The following is an 18,490-nucleotide window of genomic DNA, read 5'->3' as shown; positions in this document are numbered from 1 at the left end:
ACAATGGATGAGCTTTTCTTAGTAATCTACTTGAACCATTTAGGGTTCAAGTAAAACTCTTGAATTAGTCTTCCCTGTGGCTCAGTTGGTAGAGCATGGTGTTTGCAACGCCAGCATGGTGGGTTCGATTCCCACGGGGGGCCTGTATGAAAAAAAAAAATGCATGAAATGTATGCATTCACTACTGTAAGTCGCTCTGGATTTAAGCTTCTGCTAAATGACTAAAATGTAAATGTGAAATGAATAAGTGAAGATTTGAGAGGTTTAGTGCTTTATATTTAATAATCTCAACCCACCCAATTCATATTCATAATATATTACATTAGATCGTTCTTGAATAAGTTCAAGTTCTTGTTTTGTATCTCTGTAGTATTGTTTTTATTGCTATTTACCTTTACTATTAGTTCATGGGTTTTCTTTTAGCTAATGCTGACTATGGGGCATACAACCATTGAAGCTCTGCAGATTTGAGGATCCAGAATCAATTGTCCATTTATTTTGGTATCGATCTAAAACTGACCCTAGAAATAGTACTGTTGGAGAGCTGGAGAGACCGGGTCAGTCAATGTATTGCAACTCAGTCTGTAGATTCTATTTGACAGAAATTGTATGTTAATCACAACATCGTATGCTGCGTAGAAATCCCAAAAGGGTGGCCAGCAGAGACAGGTGGGATGGGCTAAGGGTTGGGATGTGGAATTGGAGACAAGTGGGAGCGGAGTTGCTGGGCAAAGGATAGAATGACAGATGTAAAATAAATTCCATATAAAAGGTAAATACATTGACGGGCTGTGTTGATACAGTTGAGGTTGATGCCATGCAGGTGTTTGTACAAATGCACCAAGATGGACATGGTGCCATACATGCACTCAAACATTGTTGGCCTTGCTGTTATATTGTCCATGATGGTTTTCATTCATTGGTGGTTCATGTGGCAGGGCATGGATTGATTTTCGTTCTCAGGGTGGAATCTGATGGTTGAGGGGCAGCATCGGTGGGAGATCTGTCTACGTGCCCTTCAGCAGGGCGTTGACCCCGTTTGCCTCTGGATAAGAGGCTGTTAGATGACTGTGGTGTAGTTGGGCAGCATCACTGCATGTATATGTTTAAGAAATAGCCTCTAGCTTAATTTCCACATCACGGTAACATTTGGCTTATGATCTGATCAATAAGAGCCAATCACTTAATGATCAGGGTTTGTAGGGTCTACACATTGTATGTAATGTCTTAACCGTCCAGGTCTGCTTTGAGAACAGATTACCTGGTGACTTGGACAAGTAAGCCTGCTGATGTCATAAGTACTACCCGTCAGTGATTTGAGGGGCAGGTACAATTGATTTAAATTGTTTGACCATCCAGAGCACAATGAGTATTTTACAACTGCCTAAAGGTGGGCACAGACAAAGGCACGTTAGCGCCAGGTACAAATTAGTCCGGTGAAAGGCGAGAATAAAGGACACACGTTCAGAAATATTCGTGTGACATTTAGTAACATACAAGAGGCAACCATTCTTGTCTTTCTGACACTTCATTTAATTCAGACCAACCACAGTTCAGAAATGCTTCAACACAAAATACACAGGTTTACAATGGTCATTGAAGTTGGAGGAAAACAGCACGACCTGATGAAGATATCCCAGAAGCCTTGTACATCTTCATGTTCCACAGGAAGATATCCTGCAAGGCATACTGTCAGCACCAGCATTCTAGTTCCCAGTCATGTGTGCATGCACATATGTAAAACTCACATTCAGTCACAGGTGTAAGCCACATCCAAGTACTTATAAGTTCCAACACAGGGGTCGCCGAACACGGAGTTGGATACCTCGACAATACACTGGCGCTCTCCGTCACACCTGCGTGTCAACAGGTACAGGTTAACACCACAGCCAATGAGTGCCTACAGGTAAATGCACACTGAAGGTTTCACTACCTTTCTGCCATTGTGCTGGTGCTGGATTGGCTGAGGCAGTTGGTGTTTTTGAGTTGTTCCTGTGGGCGCCCAATGGAACACACATCGTGTTGACGACGACCATAGTTGGCACGCTGAATATGGATCTCACCCCGATCTGAGGAAGAGAAAGAAGAAAAGGATGGCCAAATCTGGGTGTTTGTGTGGGCTAGTGACTAATATACGTCACCACATGATTATACCGTACAATAGTGCTAACCAGCTTACCACATAGTAGTTGGGAATCAGAGCCTTCACATACGATGCTGCTTACTGCAAGGACAACACAGGAGTTACACCACACTGGCCAGACAAATTAAGACATACATTAGCCTGGTGAAGTGTTAGGGATGGGCACTAACAGGGAATGTTGATTTCAGGTGCATTTTTTAAGTCATTTTAAACTTGTCGGCATGTACTAAAGTATAAAGGGCTATGCGCGTCATCTTTCACCGTTACCTTGTAGTTCCACTTCCTTATGAGCAGGTCTCAAAAGGCTAATATGTTAAGCAAACGGGCTGGCTAGACTGAAACTGGTGAAAAATAAAGTCAAACTGCTACACCAAATCTGCATTTCTATGCCATGCTATGTGTCAGATTAGCTGTATACCCTACAAATCTGTGGGAGTAGTGCTAGCTAGTTACCGTTCACTGAAACATAGTCAGTCTTAAACCAGATTAAGTGCGCACAAGCATCAAATAAGCTTAAGCCACTTCCCGTCCGTGTTCTTGCTGGCTAATTGAGCTTGATATGTACATCTAAAAAGGAACAGCATATGAGACAAGTCAAAAAGGGTCAATGCAGATAGTCGGGGGTAGTCATTCAGGAGTTTTATGGCTTGGGGGAAGTAGAAGCTGTTCAGGTTCCAGACTTGGTGCATCCGTACCATTTGTCAGTGGCCAGTGTCATTGACAATGTAGGGCTTTCCGACATGTGTGGTGTCGAGATGCTGATGGCAGGGAGCGCGGCCTCAGTGATTTACTGGGCCGTACGCACTACCCTCTGGCATATGACCGCAACGTGCTACATACCTAGTGGTAATGCAGCCAGTCAAAAAGCTCTCAATGGTGCAGCTGTAGAATTGAGCAGCGGAAGGCTGATAGCAAATCCTTTTAGCCTCCTGGCAGGGAGGGGCTCGGCCCTCCGTTTCCTGTAGTCCACAATCAGTTCCTTTGTCGTCTTGGCACCACACTGCCAGGTCTCCGACCTCCCTATAGGCTACGCTAACTAAAGTTGTTGCCGGCTACATTGTTCCATAACCACAGCTTGTGTGCTAGGGTTAGTTAGCAGGTGAGGGTGGCTTAAACATGGAGAAATAAATGCATGTATTTAACACTTTGTGGCCATAAAACAGAATTTAATAACAAAGCTGGTACCATAGGGGAACCAACCCATTCTATTCATCAGCAGAGTGCACGCTTTTACAAAAGAGTAAAATGGGTAGGAGTCATACCGATAGTACGTTGAATTAAATTATGGCTATTGGTGCCCACCACTAACTATTACTAGCACACATTCAGAGACTTACTTGTTTTGTGCTGTTGGACACAGGAGTATTTGGTGTCCAGGTACTTGTAAGTCCCAACACAGGGGTCCCCAAAAACCAAATTGGATGCCGGGACAACACACTGGCTCTTTCCATCGCACCTGGGTGTTTCAGAGACAGGTAGAGGTCATGAGTTCCCACAGGTAAACACTTCAGGTTCTAGTATCTTTTACCATCTTGCTGGTGGTTGTTACCACTACGGCCAAGGAGTTCCTACAGGTAAACACCACTGGTTCTAGTACCTTTCTGCCATCTTGCTGGTGGAGGATTGGCTGAGGCAGTTGGTGTCGGTGAGTTGGTTATCGGGGCGCCCAATGGAACACACATCGTGTTTACGACGACCATAGTTGGCACGCTTGATTTGAATCTTACCTCCATCTGAGGGAGATGGGGAAGAGAGACAAAGGAAAGGTGAGGGATGAAGGAGAGCTAAGACTGGTGTGGGCCAGTGACGCTAATCTACAGTAGAAAATATCATAGGTGACTATACAGTAGTGTTGAGTAGCTTACCACATTGCAAGAAAGCATCATGGCCTTCACACGTGATGCTGATTGCTGCCAGGACAAATAAACAGGAATTACACACCACTCACAGTAGCTTGGTTAAGTAGTATCATCATTATTACATACAGTACCTCCATCTGTTATTGTACAGCAAGCTGCAGCCAGCACTGAAACAACATCACACAGCTAGTTCAGCAACATTCCACATCATATGCACTTGGGCCATGAAGGTATACTCCAGCATTTGAGTTATACTTATTGTACTGTAGTCATCAAGTTCAGAATTTAGTCTCTTATACCATGCATGCAATGTCACAATTTGTTAGACAAATTTGTTTCTAACAATAGAAATTGAATGTCCCTCAGGTCATATATGACACGTACTTCCATTACTCTCAAATACAAACATTTGGTCATTTATATTTAAATTCTAATCTGCATCAGATACAGATTTTGTATACTCACATGCAACCACTGTCAGTCTGACCATTTGCATGATGCCAGGTACAGGAGTGGTAGTAACAGAGAAAATGCAACTGATGCTAATTAGACACAATACACCTGGTATTTATGTTATGGGACATGTCTTAATTAACCCAGGTGTATCTATTTGTCTCCAGGTGCACCTCATTGCAATTAGTGGCCGGTGTTTGCTGGTCTATACCTGGCTATTTGTTCAGTCTCATGGAGTTAGATAGAGGACTCTGGATGGATAAAAATACATTTTGGCATTAACATTGCCATTGAGGGCGGAACATTTTAAAGTAGCCATCTAGGTGGAGCTTCTTCGTTAAGGAAGAATCACACGGGCCACGTTCAGTCGCAAAACCTTCGAGCATTGCAGATTTCCATGTCATGAATAGAGACAACGTATTTCCTTATTCTAAATGTCGGAGACATATTTGTTCAACATAGCATATTTTTATCTGAACCTTCCAAAACGTTGCATCCTGCTGAACGCACCCTATTATTCAATCCGGGTCATCAGGAGGGATCAGCCAATTAATTATACTCTTGAGCAAACATTGCATAACTGTAGGTGGCAGTAAATTGCCAGCTTTGCCTTCAAATAGTACCTTTTCAAACAACACACTCTGTGGTGGTGTGCAGCCTTTTTTTTAGATTGTTTGCCAACTCATAGAAATTATAGAAGAAAATTGACTACTTTAATAAAATGAATATTGCCTCTATTGTCTCAAATGTAATTACATTTGTTATTTGATTGATGTCCGAGCGCTCACGAACGCCATAATATGACACAAATAAAGATGATGTCCTGTGTCTATCATTCTCTATGGTCAATTTCCCCATGATGTGTTGTTCTGGTGGCTATGTGTCCTCCTCCTCTCAACTTTCGATTCTCAGGGCTGCTGGACAGGTGCCTTGCCCTTCAACGTGCGAGCCCTTTGGGTGTTAAACTTATCAGGCTTCACCGCCGCGGTCCGGAAATGCTGGTCCCAGTGATTTTGTGCATTTATATGTTCCCAGTTGCCACTCCTGTGAAGGGAGACCACTGAGCTTGAAGGCAGTTTGGTGACCACAGAACCCACAGTACAGGTACTCTACTGTGAACATTATTAAAGTGAACCGTGTTGAATGACTATGTACAGTCGTGGCCAAAAGTTTTGTATGATTGCAATTTGCATATACTCCAGATCAGATGAATTGCAATTAATTGCAAAGTCCCTCTTTGCCATGCAAATGAACTGAATCCCCCCAAAACATTTTCACTGCATTTCAGCCCTGCCACAAAAGGACCAGCTGATATCATGTCAGTGATTATCTCGTTAACACACGTGTGAGTGTTGACGAGGATAAGGCTGGAGATCACTCTTTCATGCTGATTGAGTTCGCATAACAGACTGGAAGCTTCAAAAGGAGGGTGGTGCTTGGAATCATTGTTCTTCCTCTGTCAACCATGCTTACCTGCAAGGAAACATGTGCCGTCATCAGTGCTTTGCACAAAAAGGGCTTCACAGGCAAGGATATTGCTGCCAGTAAGATTGCACCTAAATCAACCATTTATCGGATCATCAAGAACTTCAAGGAGAGCGGTTCAATTGTTGTGAAGAAGGCTTCCGGGCGCCCAAGAAAGTTCAGCAAGCACCAGGACCGTCTCCTAAAGTTGATTCAGCTGCTGGATCGGGGCACCATCAGTACAAAGCTTGCTCAGGAATGGCAGCAGGCAGGTGTGAGTGCATCTGGGGTAAAGTCATTTTCTCTGATGAATCCCGTTTCCGATTGTTTGGGGCATATGGAAAAAAGCTTGTCCAGAGAAGACATGAATGTCCAGAGAATGACAGTATAATATTTTACCAATTTTTTCTAATTTTAATTATTTAATTTGTTAATTTGTTACGCTGACTTGACTGCCGGTTATTGGAGGGAAACGATTTCCTCAACATCAATGCCATAGTAAAACGCTGTTTTTGGATATAAATATGAACTTGATAGAACTAAAAATGCATGCATTGTCTAACATAATGTCCTAGGAGTGTCATCTGATGGAGATTGTAAAAGGTTAGTGCATCATTTTAGCTGGTTTTATGGTTTTGGTGACCCTGTCTTTGACTTGACAAAACATTACACACAACTCTTGTAAATGTACTGTCCTAACATACTCTAAATTTATGCTTTCGCCGTAAAACCTTTTTGAAATCGTAAAACGTGGTTAGATTAAGGAGATGTTTATCTTTCAAATGGTGTAACATAGTTGTATTTTTGAAAAATTTGAATTTTGACATTTATTTGGATTCAAATTTGCCGCTCTTGAAATGCACCTGCTGTTGATGGAGTGCACCACGGGTGGCACGCTAGCGTCCCACCTAGCCCCAAGAGGTTAACCTGTCTGTGCTAGGGAGCAGTATTTTCACGGCCGGATGAAAAACGTACCCGATTTAAACAATGTATGAGCTTTTCTTAGTAATCTACTTGAACCATTTAGGGTTCAAGTAAAACTCTTGAATTAGTCTTCCCTGTGGCTCAGTTGGTAGAGCATGGTGTTTGCAACGCCAGCATGGTGGGTTCGATTCCCACGGGGGGGCCTGTATGAAGAAAAAAAAATGCATGAAATGTATGCATTCACTACTGTAAGTCGCTCTGGATTTAAGCTTCTGCTAAATGACTAAAATGTAAATGTGAAATGAATAAGTGAAGATTTGAGAGGTTTAGTGCTTTATATTTAATAATCTCAACCCACCCAATTCATATTCATAATATATTACATTAGATCGTTCTTGAATAAGTTCAAGTTCTTGTTTTGTATCTCTGTAGTATTGTTTTTATTGCTATTTACCTTTACTATTAGTTCATGGGTTTTCTTTTAGCTAATGCTGACTATGGGGCATACAACCATTGAAGCTCTGCAGATTTGAGGATCCAGAATCAATTGTCCATTTATTTTGGTATCGATCTAAAACTGACCCTAGAAATAGTACTGTTGGAGAGCTGGAGAGACCGGGTCAGTCAATGTATTGCAACTCAGTCTGTAGATTCTATTTGACAGAAATTGTATGTTAATCACAACATCGTATGCTGCGTAGAAATCCCAAAAGGGTGGCCAGCAGAGACAGGTGGGATGGGCTAAGGGTTGGGATGTGGAATTGGAGACAAGTGGGAGCGGAGTTGCTGGGCAAAGGATAGAATGACAGATGTAAAATAAATTCCATATAAAAGGTAAATACATTGACGGGCTGTGTTGATACAGTTGAGGTTGATGCCATGCAGGTGTTTGTACAAATGCACCAAGATGGACATGGTGCCATACATGCACTCAAACATTGTTGGCCTTGCTGTTATATTGTCCATGATGGTTTTCATTCATTGGTGGTTCATGTGGCAGGGCATGGATTGATTTTCGTTCTCAGGGTGGAATCTGATGGTTGAGGGGCAGCATCGGTGGGAGATCTGTCTACGTGCCCTTCAGCAGGGCGTTGACCCCGTTTGCCTCTGGATAAGAGGCTGTTAGATGACTGTGGTGTAGTTGGGCAGCATCACTGCATGTATATGTTTAAGAAATAGCCTCTAGCTTAATTTCCACATCACGGTAACATTTGGCTTATGATCTGATCAATAAGAGCCAATCACTTAATGATCAGGGTTTGTAGGGTCTACACATTGTATGTAATGTCTTAACCGTCCAGGTCTGCTTTGAGAACAGATTACCTGGTGACTTGGACAAGTAAGCCTGCTGATGTCATAAGTACTACCCGTCAGTGATTTGAGGGGCAGGTACAATTGATTTAAATTGTTTGACCATCCAGAGCACAATGAGTATTTTACAACTGCCTAAAGGTGGGCACAGAATACAGACAAAGGCACGTTAGCGCCAGGTACAAATTAGTCCGGTGAAAGGCGAGAATAAAGGACACACGTTCAGAAATATTCGTGTGACATTTAGTAACATACAAGAGGCAACCATTCTTGTCTTTCTGACACTTCATTTAATTCAGACCAACCACAGTTCAGAAATGCTTCAACACAAAATACACAGGTTTACAATGGTCATTGAAGTTGGAGGAAAACAGCACGACCTGATGAAGATATCCCAGAAGCCTTGTACATCTTCATGTTCCACAGGAAGATATCCTGCAAGGCATACTGTCAGCACCAGCATTCTAGTTCCCAGTCATGTGTGCATGCACATATGTAAAACTCACATTCAGTCACAGGTGTAAGCCACATCCAAGTACTTATAAGTTCCAACACAGGGGTCGCCGAACACGGAGTTGGATACCTCGACAATACACTGGCGCTCTCCGTCACACCTGCGTGTCAACAGGTACAGGTTAACACCACAGCCAATGAGTGCCTACAGGTAAATGCACACTGAAGGTTTCACTACCTTTCTGCCATTGTGCTGGTGCTGGATTGGCTGAGGCAGTTGGTGTTTTTGAGTTGTTCCTGTGGGCGCCCAATGGAACACACATCGTGTTGACGACGACCATAGTTGGCACGCTGAATATGGATCTCACCCCGATCTGAGGAAGAGAAAGAAGAAAAGGATGGCCAAATCTGGGTGTTTGTGTGGGCTAGTGACTAATATACGTCACCACATGATTATACCGTGCAATAGTGCTAACCAGCTTACCACATAGTAGTTGGGAATCAGAGCCTTCACATACGATGCTGCTTACTGCAAGGACAACACAGGAGTTACACCACACTGGCCAGACAAATTAAGACATACATTAGCCTGGTGAAGTGTTAGGGATGGGCACTAACAGGGAATGTTGATTTCAGGTGCATTTTTTAAGTCATTTTAAACTTGTCGGCATGTACTAAAGTATAAAGGGCTATGCGCGTCATCTTTCACCGTTACCTTGTAGTTCCACTTCCTTATGAGCAGGTCTCAAAAGGCTAATATGTTAAGCAAACGGGCTGGCTAGACTGAAACTGGTGAAAAATAAAGTCAAACTGCTACACCAAATCTGCATTTCTATGCCATGCTATGTGTCAGATTAGCTGTATACCCTACAAATCTGTGGGAGTAGTGCTAGCTAGTTACCGTTCACTGAAACATAGTCAGTCTTAAACCAGATTAAGTGCGCACAAGCATCAAATAAGCTTAAGCCACTTCCCGTCCGTGTTCTTGCTGGCTAATTGAGCTTGATATGTACATCTAAAAAGGAACAGCATATGAGACAAGTCAAAAAGGGTCAATGCAGATAGTCGGGGGTAGTCATTCAGGAGTTTTATGGCTTGGGGGAAGTAGAAGCTGTTCAGGTTCCAGACTTGGTGCATCCGTACCATTTGTCAGTGGCCAGTGTCATTGACAATGTAGGGCTTTCCGACATGTGTGGTGTCGAGATGCTGATGGCAGGGAGCGCGGCCTCAGTGATTTACTGGGCCGTACGCACTACCCTCTGGCATATGACCGCAACGTGCTACATACCTAGTGGTAATGCAGCCAGTCAAAAAGCTCTCAATGGTGCAGCTGTAGAATTGAGCAGCGGAAGGCTGATAGCAAATCCTTTTAGCCTCCTGGCAGGGAGGGGCTCGGCCCTCCGTTTCCTGTAGTCCACAATCAGTTCCTTTGTCGTCTTGGCACCACACTGCCAGGTCTCCGACCTCCCTATAGGCTACGCTAACTAAAGTTGTTGCCGGCTACATTGTTCCATAACCACAGCTTGTGTGCTAGGGTTAGTTAGCAGGTGAGGGTGGCTTAAACATGGAGAAATAAATGCATGTATTTAACACTTTGTGGCCATAAAACAGAATTTAATAACAAAGCTGGTACCATAGGGGAACCAACCCATTCTATTCATCAGCAGAGTGCACGCTTTTACAAAAGAGTAAAATGGGTAGGAGTCATACCGATAGTACGTTGAATTAAATTATGGCTATTGGTGCCCACCACTAACTATTACTAGCACACATTCAGAGACTTACTTGTTTTGTGCTGTTGGACACAGGAGTATTTGGTGTCCAGGTACTTGTAAGTCCCAACACAGGGGTCCCCAAAAACCAAATTGGATGCCGGGACAACACACTGGCTCTTTCCATCGCACCTGGGTGTTTCAGAGACAGGTAGAGGTCATGAGTTCCCACAGGTAAACACTTCAGGTTCTAGTATCTTTTTACCATCTTGCTGGTGGTTGTTACCACTACGGCCAAGGAGTTCCTACAGGTAAACACCACTGGTTCTAGTACCTTTCTGCCATCTTGCTGGTGGAGGATTGGCTGAGGCAGTTGGTGTCGGTGAGTTGGTTATCGGGGCGCCCAATGGAACACACATCGTGTTTACGACGACCATAGTTGGCACGCTTGATTTGAATCTTACCTCCATCTGAGGGAGATGGGGGAAGAGAGACAAAGGAAAGGTGAGGGATGAAGGAGAGCTAAGACTGGTGTGGGCCAGTGACGCTAATCTACAGTAGAAAATATCATAGGTGACTATACAGTAGTGTTGAGTAGCTTACCACATTGCAAGAAAGCATCATGGCCTTCACACGTGATGCTGATTGCTGCCAGGACAAATAAACAGGAATTACACACCACTCACAGTAGCTTGGTTAAGTAGTATCATCATTATTACATACAGTACCTCCATCTGTTATTGTACAGCAAGCTGCAGCCAGCACTGAAACAACATCACACAGCTAGTTCAGCAACATTCCACATCATATGCACTTGGGCCATGAAGGTATACTCCAGCATTTGAGTTATACTTATTGTACTGTAGTCATCAAGTTCAGAATTTAGTCTCTTATACCATGCATGCAATGTCACAATTTGTTAGACAAATTTGTTTATAACAATAGAAATTGAATGTCCCTCAGGTCATATATGACACGTACTTCCATTACTCTCAAATACAAACATTTGGTCATTTATATTTAAATTCTAATCTGCATCAGATACAGATTTTGTATACTCACATGCAACCACTGTCAGTCTGACCATTTGCATGATGCCAGGTACAGGAGTGGTAGTAACAGAGAAAATGCAACTGATGCTAATTAGACACAATACACCTGGTATTTATGTTATGGGACATGTCTTAATTAACCCAGGTGTATCTATTTGTCTCCAGGTGCACCTCATTGCAATTAGTGGCCGGTGTTTGCTGGTCTATACCTGGCTATTTGTTCAGTCTCATGGAGTTAGATAGAGGACTCTGGATGGATAAAAATACATTTTGGCATTAACATTGCCATTGAGGGCGGAACATTTTAAAGTAGCCATCTAGGTGGAGCTTCTTCGTTAAGGAAGAATCACACGGGCCACGTTCAGTCGCAAAACCTTCGAGCATTGCAGATTTCCATGTCATGAATAGAGACAACGTATTTCCTTATTCTAAATGTCGGAGACATATTTGTTCAACATAGCATATTTTTATCTGAACCTTCCAAAACGTTGCATCCTGCTGAACGCACCCTATTATTCAATCCGGGTCATCAGGAGGGATCAGCCAATTAATTATACTCTTGAGCAAACATTGCATAACTGTAGGTGGCAGTAAATTGCCAGCTTTGCCTTCAAATAGTACCTTTTCAAACAACACACTCTGTGGTGGTGTGCAGCCTTTTTTAGATTGTTTGCCAACTCATAGAAATTATAGAAGAAAATTGACTACTTTAATAAAATGAATGTTGCCTCTATTGTCTCAAATGTAATTACATTTGTTATTTGATTGATGTCCGAGCGCTCACGAACGCCATAATATGACACAAATAAAGATGATGTCCTGTGTCTATCATTCTCTATGGTCAATTTCCCCATGATGTGTTGTTCTGGTGGCTATGTGTCCTCCTCCTCTCAACTTTCGATTCTCAGGGCTGCTGGACAGGTGCCTTGCCCTTCAACGTGCGAGCCCTTTGGGTGTTAAACTTATCAGGCTTCACCGCCGCGGTCCGGAAATGCTGGTCCCAGTGATTTTGTGCATTTATATGTTCCCAGTTGCCACTCCTGTGAAGGGAGACCACTGAGCTTGAAGGCAGTTTGGTGACCACAGAACCCACAGTACAGGTACTCTACTGTGAACATTATTAAAGTGAACCGTGTTGAATGACTATGTACAGTCGTGGCCAAAAGTTTTGTATGATTGCAATTTGCATATACTCCAGATCAGATGAATTGCAATTAATTGCAAAGTCCCTCTTTGCCATGCAAATGAACTGAATCCCCCCAAAACATTTTCACTGCATTTCAGCCCTGCCACAAAAGGACCAGCTGATATCATGTCAGTGATTATCTCGTTAACACACGTGTGAGTGTTGACGAGGATAAGGCTGGAGATCACTCTTTCATGCTGATTGAGTTCGCATAACAGACTGGAAGCTTCAAAAGGAGGGTGGTGCTTGGAATCATTGTTCTTCCTCTGTCAACCATGCTTACCTGCAAGGAAACATGTGCCGTCATCAGTGCTTTGCACAAAAAGGGCTTCACAGGCAAGGATATTGCTGCCAGTAAGATTGCACCTAAATCAACCATTTATCGGATCATCAAGAACTTCAAGGAGAGCGGTTCAATTGTTGTGAAGAAGGCTTCCGGGCGCCCAAGAAAGTTCCGCAAGCACCAGGACCGTCTCCTAAAGTTGATTCAGCTGCTGGATCGGGGCACCATCAGTACAAAGCTTGCTCAGGAATGGCAGCAGGCAGGTGTGAGTGCATCTGGGGTAAAGTCATTTTCTCTGATGAATCCCGTTTCCGATTGTTTGGGGCATATGGAAAAAAGCTTGTCCAGAGAAGACATGAATGTCCAGAGAATGACAGTATAATATTTTACCAATTTTTTCTAATTTTAATTATTTAATTTGTTAATTTGTTACGCTGACTTGACTGCCGGTTATTGGAGGGAAACGATTTCCTCAACATCAATGCCATAGTAAAACGCTGTTTTTGGATATAAATATGAACTTGATAGAACTAAAAATGCATGCATTGTCTAACATAATGTCCTAGGAGTGTCATCTGATGGAGATTGTAAAAGGTTAGTGCATCATTTTAGCTGGTTTTATGGTTTTGGTGACCCTGTCTTTGACTTGACAAAACATTACACACAACTCTTGTAAATGTACTGTCCTAACATACTCTAAATTTATGCTTTCGCCGTAAAACCTTTTGAAATCGTAAAACGTGGTTAGATTAAGGAGATGTTTATTGGATTTTTTTTTTAATTTTAATTAATTTAAAAAATTTTCTCTTACTTTAGTGTTAGGACGGCGGGTTGGTTTTTTTTTAGGGGGGGGTGAAAAAAAAAATTTATGTGAAATATGATTCACTACTGTAAGTCGCTCTGGTTTTAGCTTTTGCAAATATGTGAAATATAAATGTGAAATGAATAAGTGAAGATTTGAGAGGTTTAGTGCTTTATATTTAATAATCTCAACCCACCCAATTCATATTCATAATATATTACATTAGATCGTTCTTGAATAAGTTCAAGTTCTTGTTTTGTATCTCTGTAGTATTGTTTTTATTGCTATTTACCTTTACTATTAGTTCATGGGTTTTCTTTTAGCTAATGCTGACTATGGGGCATACAACCATTGAAGCTCTGCAGATTTGAGGATCCAGAATCAATTGTCCATTTATTTTGGTATCGATCTAAAACTGACCCTAGAAATAGTACTGTTGGAGAGCTGGAGAGACCGGGTCAGTCAATGTATTGCAACTCAGTCTGTAGATTCTATTTGACAGAAATTGTATGTTAATCACAACATCGTATGCTGCGTAGAAATCCCAAAAGGGTGGCCAGCAGAGACAGGTGGGATGGGCTAAGGGTTGGGATGTGGAATTGGAGACAAGTGGGAGCGGAGTTGCTGGGCAAAGGATAGAATGACAGATGTAAAATAAATTCCATATAAAAGGTAAATACATTGACGGGCTGTGTTGATACAGTTGAGGTTGATGCCATGCAGGTGTTTGTACAAATGCACCAAGATGGACATGGTGCCATACATGCACTCAAACATTGTTGGCCTTGCTGTTATATTGTCCATGATGGTTTTCATTCATTGGTGGTTCATGTGGCAGGGCATGGATTGATTTTCGTTCTCAGGGTGGAATCTGATGGTTGAGGGGCAGCATCGGTGGGAGATCTGTCTACGTGCCCTTCAGCAGGGCGTTGACCCCGTTTGCCTCTGGATAAGAGGCTGTTAGATGACTGTGGTGTAGTTGGGCAGCATCACTGCATGTATATGTTTAAGAAATAGCCTCTAGCTTAATTTCCACATCACGGTAACATTTGGCTTATGATCTGATCAATAAGAGCCAATCACTTAATGATCAGGGTTTGTAGGGTCTACACATTGTATGTAATGTCTTAACCGTCCAGGTCTGCTTTGAGAACAGATTACCTGGTGACTTGGACAAGTAAGCCTGCTGATGTCATAAGTACTACCCGTCAGTGATTTGAGGGGCAGGTACAATTGATTTAAATTGTTTGACCATCCAGAGCACAATGAGTATTTTACAACTGCCTAAAGGTGGGCACAGAATACAGACAAAGGCACGTTAGCGCCAGGTACAAATTAGTCCGGTGAAAGGCGAGAATAAAGGACACACGTTCAGAAATATTCGTGTGACATTTAGTAACATACAAGAGGCAACCATTCTTGTCTTTCTGACACTTCATTTAATTCAGACCAACCACAGTTCAGAAATGCTTCAACACAAAATACACAGGTTTACAATGGTCATTGAAGTTGGAGGAAAACAGCACGACCTGATGAAGATATCCCAGAAGCCTTGTACATCTTCATGTTCCACAGGAAGATATCCTGCAAGGCATACTGTCAGCACCAGCATTCTAGTTCCCAGTCATGTGTGCATGCACATATGTAAAACTCACATTCAGTCACAGGTGTAAGCCACATCCAAGTACTTATAAGTTCCAACACAGGGGTCGCCGAACACGGAGTTGGATACCTCGACAATACACTGGCGCTCTCCGTCACACCTGCGTGTCAACAGGTACAGGTTAACACCACAGCCAATGAGTGCCTACAGGTAAATGCACACTGAAGGTTTCACTACCTTTCTGCCATTGTGCTGGTGCTGGATTGGCTGAGGCAGTTGGTGTTTTTGAGTTGTTCCTGTGGGCGCCCAATGGAACACACATCGTGTTGACGACGACCATAGTTGGCACGCTGAATATGGATCTCACCCCGATCTGAGGAAGAGAAAGAAGAAAAGGATGGCCAAATCTGGGTGTTTGTGTGGGCTAGTGACTAATATACGTCACCACATGATTATACCGTACAATAGTGCTAACCAGCTTACCACATAGTAGTTGGGAATCAGAGCCTTCACATACGATGCTGCTTACTGCAAGGACAACACAGGAGTTACACCACACTGGCCAGACAAATTAAGACATACATTAGCCTGGTGAAGTGTTAGGGATGGGCACTAACAGGGAATGTTGATTTCAGGTGCATTTTTTAAGTCATTTTAAACTTGTCGGCATGTACTAAAGTATAAAGGGCTATGCGCGTCATCTTTCACCGTTACCTTGTAGTTCCACTTCCTTATGAGCAGGTCTCAAAAGGCTAATATGTTAAGCAAACGGGCTGGCTAGACTGAAACTGGTGAAAAATAAAGTCAAACTGCTACACCAAATCTGCATTTCTATGCCATGCTATGTGTCAGATTAGCTGTATACCCTACAAATCTGTGGAGTAGTGCTAGCTAGTTACCGTTCACTGAAACATAGTCAGTCTTAAACCAGATTAAGTGCGCACAAGCATCAAATAAGCTTAAGCCACTTCCCGTCCGTGTTCTTGCTGGCTAATTGAGCTTGATATGTACATCTAAAAAGGAACAGCATATGAGACAAGTCAAAAAGGGTCAATGCAGATAGTCGGGGGTAGTCATTCAGGAGTTTTATGGCTTGGGGAAGTAGAAGCTGTTCAGGTTCCAGACTTGGTGCATCCGTACCATTTGTCAGTGGCCAGTGTCATTGACAATGTAGGGCTTTCCGACATGTGTGGTGTCGAGATGCTGATGGCAGGGAGCGCGGCCTCAGTGATTTACTGGGCCGTACGCACTACCCTCTGGCATATGACCGCAACGTGCTACATACCTAGTGGTAATGCAGCCAGTCAAAAAGCTCTCAATGGTGCAGCTGTAGAATTGAGCAGCGGAAGGCTGATAGCAAATCCTTTTAGCCTCCTGGCAGGGAGGGGCTCGGCCCTCCGTTTCCTGTAGTCCACAATCAGTTCCTTTGTCGTCTTGGCACCACACTGCCAGGTCTCCGACCTCCCTATAGGCTACGCTAACTAAAGTTGTTGCCGGCTACATTGTTCCATAACCACAGCTTGTGTGCTAGGGTTAGTTAGCAGGTGAGGGTGGCTTAAACATGGAGAAATAAATGCATGTATTTAACACTTTGTGGCCATAAAACAGAATTTAATAACAAAGCTGGTACCATAGGGGAACCAACCCATTCTATTCATCAGCAGAGTGCACGCTTTTACAAAAGAGTAAAATGGGTAGGAGTCATACCGATAGTACGTTGAATTAAATTATGGCTATTGGTGCCCACCACTAACTATTACTAGCACACATTCAGAGACTTACTTGTTTTGTGCTGTTGGACACAGGAGTATTTGGTGTCCAGGTACTTGTAAGTCCCAACACAGGGGTCCCCAAAAACCAAATTGGATGCCGGGACAACACACTGGCTCTTTCCATCGCACCTGGGTGTTTCAGAGACAGGTAGAGGTCATGAGTTCCCACAGGTAAACACTTCAGGTTCTAGTATCTTTTACCATCTTGCTGGTGGTTGTTACCACTACGGCCAAGGAGTTCCTACAGGTAAACACCACTGGTTCTAGTACCTTTCTGCCATCTTGCTGGTGGAGGATTGGCTGAGGCAGTTGGTGTCGGTGAGTTGGTTATCGGGGCGCCCAATGGAACACACATCGTGTTTACGACGACCATAGTTGGCACGCTTGATTTGAATCTTACCTCCATCTGAGGGAGATGGGGAAGAGAGACAAAGGAAAGGTGAGGGATGAAGGAGAGCTAAGACTGGTGTGGGCCAGTGACGCTAATCTACAGTAGAAAATATCATAGGTGACTATACAGTAGTGTTGAGTAGCTTACCACATTGCAAGAAAGCATCATGGCCTTCACACGTGATGCTGATTGCTGCCAGGACAAATAAACAGGAATTACACACCACTCACAGTAGCTTGGTTAAGTAGTATCATCATTATTACATACAGTACCTCCATCTGTTATTGTACAGCAAGCTGCAGCCAGCACTGAAACAACATCACACAGCTAGTTCAGCAACATTCCACATCATATGCACTTGGGCCATGAAGGTATACTCCAGCATTTGAGTTATACTTATTGTACTGTAGTCATCAAGTTCAGAATTTAGTCTCTTATACCATGCATGCAATGTCACAATTTGTTAGACAAATTTGTTTATAACAATAGAAATTGAATGTCCCTCAGGTCATATATGACACGTACTTCCATTACTCTCAAATACAAACATTTGGTCATTTATATTTAAATTCTAATCTGCATCAGATACAGATTTTGTATACTCACATGCAACCACTGTCAGTCTGACCATTTGCATGATGCCAGGTACAGGAGTGGTAGTAACAGAGAAAATGCAACTGATGCTAATTAGACACAATACACCTGGTATTTATGTTATGGGACATGTCTTAATTAACCCAGGTGTATCTATTTGTCTCCAGGTGCACCTCATTGCAATTAGTGGCCGGTGTTTGCTGGTCTATACCTGGCTATTTGTTCAGTCTCATGGAGTTAGATAGAGGACTCTGGATGGATAAAAATACATTTTGGCATTAACATTGCCATTGAGGGCGGAACATTTTAAAGTAGCCATCTAGGTGGAGCTTCTTCGTTAAGGAAGAATCACACGGGCCACGTTCAGTCGCAAAACCTTCGAGCATTGCAGATTTCCATGTCATGAATAGAGACAACGTATTTCCTTATTCTAAATGTCGGAGACATATTTGTTCAACATAGCATATTTTTATCTGAACCTTCCAAAA

The 18,490-nt window shown here is 42.8% G+C and overlaps 2 protein-coding genes across 2 annotated transcripts; both read right to left on the bottom strand.

The window, feature by feature from the left end:
* Positions 1-1,515: 1,515 nt before the first annotated feature.
* LOC106597995 (rhamnose-binding lectin-like) lies at positions 1,516-11,478 on the bottom strand. Its single transcript, XM_045705322.1, has 17 exons — positions 11,382-11,478; positions 11,048-11,083; positions 10,923-10,967; positions 10,654-10,789; positions 10,393-10,511; positions 9,092-9,136; positions 8,846-8,981; positions 8,665-8,768; positions 4,468-4,569; positions 4,134-4,169; positions 4,009-4,053; positions 3,741-3,876; positions 3,481-3,599; positions 2,180-2,224; positions 1,934-2,069; positions 1,749-1,856; positions 1,516-1,677 (listed from the first exon to the last, which is right to left on the bottom strand). The coding sequence occupies exons 1-16, from the start codon at positions 11,410-11,412 to the stop codon at positions 1,751-1,753; spliced, it is 1,377 nt and encodes a 458-aa protein (XP_045561278.1). The 5' UTR covers positions 11,413-11,478; the 3' UTR covers positions 1,516-1,677; positions 1,749-1,750.
* A 3,585-nt stretch (positions 11,479-15,063) lies between these two features.
* Positions 15,064-18,111, bottom strand: LOC123729681 (L-rhamnose-binding lectin CSL3-like). The gene is made up of 9 exons (XM_045705499.1): positions 18,015-18,111; positions 17,681-17,716; positions 17,556-17,600; positions 17,288-17,423; positions 17,028-17,146; positions 15,729-15,773; positions 15,483-15,618; positions 15,298-15,405; positions 15,064-15,226 (listed from the first exon to the last, which is right to left on the bottom strand). The coding sequence occupies exons 1-8, from the start codon at positions 18,043-18,045 to the stop codon at positions 15,300-15,302; spliced, it is 654 nt and encodes a 217-aa protein (XP_045561455.1). The 5' UTR covers positions 18,046-18,111; the 3' UTR covers positions 15,064-15,226; positions 15,298-15,299.
* Positions 18,112-18,490: the final 379 nt, after the last annotated feature.

The sequence above is a fragment of the Salmo salar genome, chromosome ssa22 (assembly GCF_905237065.1).
Source record: "Salmo salar chromosome ssa22, Ssal_v3.1, whole genome shotgun sequence".
Taxonomy (NCBI): Eukaryota; Metazoa; Chordata; class Actinopteri; order Salmoniformes; family Salmonidae; genus Salmo; species Salmo salar.
Note: the sequence above shows the minus strand (reverse complement) of the source record. Positions and strands in the feature narration are given on the sequence as shown.